General features: G+C 29.2%; 1 protein-coding gene across 5 annotated transcripts; it reads right to left on the bottom strand.

Annotated features, from left to right (window-relative positions):
• LOC145072520 (beta carbonic anhydrase 5, chloroplastic-like) lies at positions 1–5,355 on the bottom strand. 5 transcript variants are annotated; one of them, XM_079018963.1, is made up of 10 exons: positions 5,187–5,355; positions 2,495–2,560; positions 2,305–2,372; positions 1,698–1,859; positions 1,567–1,615; positions 1,331–1,444; positions 1,163–1,216; positions 979–1,061; positions 788–893; positions 1–399 (listed from the first exon to the last, which is right to left on the bottom strand). In XM_079018963.1, exons 1-10 carry the CDS (start codon positions 5,226–5,228, stop codon positions 196–198), a joined length of 948 nt encoding a protein of 315 aa, XP_078875089.1. In that variant the 5' UTR covers positions 5,229–5,355; the 3' UTR covers positions 1–195. The 5 variants fall into 5 exon arrangements, with proteins under 5 accessions (XP_078875089.1, XP_078875091.1, XP_078875093.1 ...); XM_079018965.1 differs by having other exon boundaries at positions 2,495–2,592; positions 5,187–5,341; XM_079018967.1 differs by having other exon boundaries at positions 2,495–2,595; positions 5,187–5,338.
• Between the last annotated feature and the right edge of the window lie 440 nt (positions 5,356–5,795).

Raw genomic sequence — 5,795 nt, 5'->3', positions numbered from 1 at the left:
TTGTGAATCATCAACAATAATGTATATATATACCACAAAAAGGATACATAAATTTCATCATTCTCATATCAAGAGCTACACAAACAAACAACATCCCACAAATTACATCCAATAATACACCACAAACAACATTCTTGTAATATATTGTTCCTTTATAAAGTTGTTACTATCAAGAAGAATAAGAACACCACAACATTATTGCCAAAATTCACGATTCTTGATGACGTATCCACCTTTTTCGTGCTTTTGACTGCTCTTTTGGTAATCAAGAGTCCACTTTTCATATGTACAATCTATAAAGTTATAATAGCCACCATGTAGAGAAAGCAAACCTTTTGCCACTCGTTCTTCTACCCATGGGTATGTAAGCAAGTTTAATAGTGAATGATTGATTGATTCCTGAAAAGTTAAAGTTGTCAGACAGTGTTTGACATGTATTGGACTGGATAAATGACCAAATTACCCTTACATTCCAAAAAGAATCATAATACTAACGTAAGAGAAGTTGTAAGGAAAAAAGGAGAACAAATAGGTAAAGGGTTAATGTCTTAATACATTAAGCTATTTTTCTTTACTTAACTCATTAAGTCATTTTGTCCGGATAAAGAAAAAAAAATAGTCAAGTATCAACGGGACAAAAATAGCAAAAAACAAAATCCACCCAAAAAGATGGGACAACTACAAGGACTCACTATTGATCTCTCGTCTGTGCAAAAGACGAGAATACCCTCATCCTCATATCAAAATAGAAAGTTGGTAAAAAAATGATAATAATAATCATAAGCACCTTTTCACAGTGTTTGCATTGCTGGTCAAAGCTGAGATTAGAAGTGATGGCTTTTGTGCTTGATTTTGCTGATTTTCCAACCACCACCCAATTCTTGATAAAGCTACTGAAAAATCAAGAAAAGTTATATGAGAAAAATATAACATGAAAAAACTTTAAAGAAAAAGATTTTGTAAGTCAAAAGTCAAAACCTTGAGTTTTCTTCATCCTCCATGCCCATTAGGGCACGGATGCCTCCACAACAGCTATGGCCAGTCACCAGTATATTTTCAACCTGCAATTAATTTATTCTCATTATCAATTTATCATTAATTAGAATTACGGTTTTATATCCATCAGTAATAATAATAATTATTAACAGAAAGTAATACTTACTTGAAGTGCATTGACTGAAAATTCAAGTGCAGCATTTGTTTCACATGGTCCATTCTGCACATGAAATCAAGAAGATGATAAAACTTGTACAAATGAAGCATGAAACTCTCAAAATCAATATATTTTCATTTAATTTGTGCCTATTAATAAAAAAATTTATAATAATACCTCAAATGGTGGAACAAGATTAGCAATATTGCGGACTACAAAGGCTTCACCAGGTTGAAATCCTAGGATATAAGAGGGGCAAACTCGGGAATCTGCACAAGAAATCACCAGGAACTGTTCTTACAATTGTTAGTCAACCAAACAGTTCCCATTCTAGCAGAAAACAATAAGGTTATGTTTCATTTTGCACTTGTGTCATTTTATAGACCAAGGGTAAAATGGTCATTTGTTCATACCTTTGGGGCTTGAGCTTCAGCAAGTTCTTGATAGCACTCCAAGTTTCCCCTATCCAAGAATAACAATGTCTCAGATTAATTAAGAATCTTCAATATATGAAACTTTCAGGTGTAAGATTTTTGTCACTTACAAGTATTTTTCTTTTTTAAAACTCAGGAATCTTTGCTTCATTTCAGTGAATGAATCACTTCCATCTTTGGATTTCTTTATAAGATTTGGGGGATCCATTTTAGTTTCTTGAACCAAACCGACCCCCTCCCTTGAGGCTTTCAATTTCAAAGCCAGATTGCTCCTGTAAATGAATGAGGTGGATAATTTTAGAAAAAAAAAAAAAAAAAATATATATATATATATATATATATATATATATATATATATATATATATATATATATATATATATAAAATATATTTTTTGTTATTGCAGCATTAGGCCATTAGCTAACATAAAGCAAAATAAAGACATGCTTATCTCTTGGGTCCAATCCCGAAGGTTGCAATGATGTCTGTAAAGTTAAATATATGTTTTTTTCCTATATAAATAAATCATCAAACGTAAGGATATGTATATATATATGGTGGCATATTGCAATCTGCACCAAATGGGAATCGTATTTTGGATAATAAAAAGATTTTGCAATTAAGATATGATGCACACTTGAAACATACAGAGAATTTAAGAAAGAAGTTGTAAGCATAGCTTTAATAATATGAACTGAAAACTTTTACAAGACCTACTTGGAAGAATTCAGAAATCCGAGGTGTGTCTGCTCAATTCCCGAAAACTTCAACTTGGAACCAGAGATCTGCCACGGAAATCAAAACAAAAACAATAATCGGTCATAAAAAACAGAAAAACATTTCGTCGAACACCTTATCTGCGTACGACATATACATCTAAATAGAGAGATAGAGAGAAGGGGGTTACTGTTGTTGTTGATGCAACCGATTTCGAACACTCGGATTTGTATAGAGGAGAAGATCCAAGAATTGACTGCGCCATTTTCGGATTAATTAGAGGGTTTCCTGCTGGTTATATAGAATGCTAAATGCTAATTCTTTTTTATCAAACAAATTAGAGGCGATACATGCGAATATATATAGAGAAACGGGAAGTATACCAACTGGGTGTTGGTGGCCAGATCAAGAACAATCGTTTCGTTCCAAGAAAGGCGGAGAAATCTATGTTGCCATTACTAAAAATAGGAAAGCTGTCTGCTCAGGCCAACTCATCAGTCCAATTGGAATAACTAGGCTTCTACAGGTGTCAATGTGACGTAATAAACAGATAAGTCCAAATTCCCATTTTGGGATTTTCAGGACAACAGTAGTTTCGTATTTTTCTAATTATAGTCATCAAACTCGTTTTAAATCATTTTTTATTACATAAAGTAGTGTTTTCATTTTTATTGGCAATATTTATTTATTTGTTATAAAGCCCTTCCGTATCTTAAAGGTATATATTGGCGAAATTAGTCAAGATGTAGCTTTTATTTACGAAGAAATTTTAGGCAAAAGTAGTTTATAGCTTTTATGTAACATTAATTAAAAACTAAAAATAAAAGCTACCAAAAACTAGTTAACTAATTTTTGGATTCAAAAGCTTTTTATTAAAAGTAAAAACTAGAAACTTCTGTTGTAACATGAATTTCAGTCGATCTCGAATTTTGTTAGCTCGTCTAAAGTGTAATGTTTCACCAAAGTCTTTTGATTTTGATATTTTTTTAAAGTATTTTAATTACTTGATCATAAAAAAGTATATTTATATGTCAGAAGATTCATGTGATTCAAGCTCCAAAGTCCCAACCCAATGAAGAAGGAACTAGAATCAAGCATGACCAATTGAGCATTGGCGATGAATACGAAGAACAATATTTTAACTTCTAAATAAAAAATGAAAAATTCACCCGTTTGGTGTGGTCTCAAATCTTCAATTATTTTGAGCCCAATCACTATTTAATTATTAAAAAAATAATAAATAAATAAATAAATAAAAACTATATTTATCTAATATCTAACAATGTTAATTGCTATTTCTAGTAATTCGTTTAGCAAAGCTTGTCGACTAATGCCACACTTGTTTTTTTGAAAAGCTTGCCTACTAATGTCGTACTTGTATTTTTGAAAAATATATATATATATATATATATATATATATATATATATATATATATATATATATATATATATAAACATTTAAGTTTGTAATTATTACATGTTGAGTACATATTTTGTTGAATTTGGTTAAAAAAAGTTAATTTTTATTTTTAAGAACGGTTAACTATGATGATTGCTAATTGAAGTAAATTTTTGTTGAAAATGATCTGTTTATTTAGTAGTTAATATCTTGTTATAGATTGTTGATCGTTACAATTTAATTCTTATTGTTTATTAATTTAAATTTTTATAATTTGGATTGAGGATGCATGGTATGTCATTATATGGTTTGGGTCTGTAGCTGTCTGTGGGACCCATTTTACTTCATCAAAAAGACTACCATGTTCTTTTAACATATTATGGTAGCAGTCTGGTCACCATTTGATTGTATTTTAATGAAAGATATTTTAGATTTACAGAAATAAACAAATAAATAAATAATGCTATATATTTAGTAAAGTTTTACATGTATTTTAATCCTTAATATTATTGCACGTTCATTTCGAAACAAATATAACGTTTAACATAACATTTAATTTTTGCTGATTCAATATTTACATTTATTTTAATCTTTAATTTCAAGTCTACCAACAAAAAAAGGGACTGATGATTTTTGCTCCTTCACTTCGAAACAAATATAACTTTAACATGTCATATAATTTAGTCAGAATAAAATTGATTATTGGTAATATAAAATTAAATTTTATAAATCAACATATATTTAATATGTCAATAAAGTTTTTTTTAGATTCTTATTTATATTATTAAAGTAGATTTCAATAGTTAAACTGATGTTGAATTAATTCATTTATATCTTTTCTTGAGTTCTGAATATAGTAATAGTTCATTTTTCAATTTCTACATCGACATTCATTTCTACAAAAAGTCCACAGACTTCTTCCATGTAATTACCCACGTCGACATCCCTAACAAACAAAATCGGAATCGGAGTTGTGATTATGATTATGATTGTATCGAAAAGAAGAAGATGAAGGAGAAGGGATGAAAATTAAACGGTTTTTGACTGAAGTTGTTGATCTTCCATAACTTTTTTCTCAATTTCGAGAGCAATTAATTGATATGCAAATGGTGAATTGATTGTGGGGTGAAGATTAAATGGTTAGGGAGAAGATTAGATGATGTCTGTAAGCAACTCAATTTTGCCCTAATTAAACTAACTGCTTCATCAATGGCTTAAATAACTAGAACATCTCAGCAAGCAACTCAATTTTGCCCTAATTCAACTATCTGCTTCATCCATGGCTTAAATCAGCTTCGTTTATCTCTCTCAGAAGGTACAATCATCTTCTTTTGCTAACCACATACACACACGATGATTGTTTTGATTCTTTTTTGCTCAAATACGATGTGTTTTGACATGATCATATTTCAATATTTCAAAAAAATGGTGGAAAAATAAATATTATTACATAAAGTAACAAATTAAGAACTAGTATACTTACAACTTTGATCGAACGCAGAAATGGTCGTAATCCAACCCTCATCTGTTCATCAAGTGTACTACTGTGTAAGCACGATGTACAACTTCTGTTCTCTCTTTGCCTTCTAGAGTTCTAGTCTCTCCCAAAACTTTGGAAACACCCTTTTGTGAATCTCCTTATATGCTTTTCGAAAACAGTCTCTCTATTTTTCTTATACACGTAAAGTTATTATATTTTTTTAATTAAATTGTTTTTTAAATCTCTTTTTATATTCAACAATGCAATAATGCATGGGCATAGTTTTATAATCACCTAAATTTATTAATGATATGGAATTTTGGCGACGAGTTTTTAAGTCCTTTTAGCAGCTTCTGTGTTTTTGTTTTTTTCTCTAAATATGAATAATAAATATATATTTTGAAATTAGAATTTGAAACTATTATTTTAGAATAAAAAACAATTATTTCAAAAACTAGAGTTTATACAAAAAGTTTCTGACTTTCTGGTATAACAAAATTACGATGTTACTTTAAAAAATTTCATATGTTTATTATTCAAATGTTATTTTATATATTTTTACATTTTTTTAAAAACTTATAACTATTTTTCTCAAACAATTATATACAAATA

Source organism: Lactuca serriola, chromosome 9 (genome assembly GCF_051521515.1).
Source record: "Lactuca serriola cultivar US96UC23 chromosome 9, Lser_US96UC23_V15, whole genome shotgun sequence".
NCBI classification, from domain to species: domain Eukaryota; kingdom Viridiplantae; phylum Streptophyta; class Magnoliopsida; order Asterales; family Asteraceae; genus Lactuca; species Lactuca serriola.
Note: the sequence above shows the minus strand (reverse complement) of the source record. Positions and strands in the feature narration are given on the sequence as shown.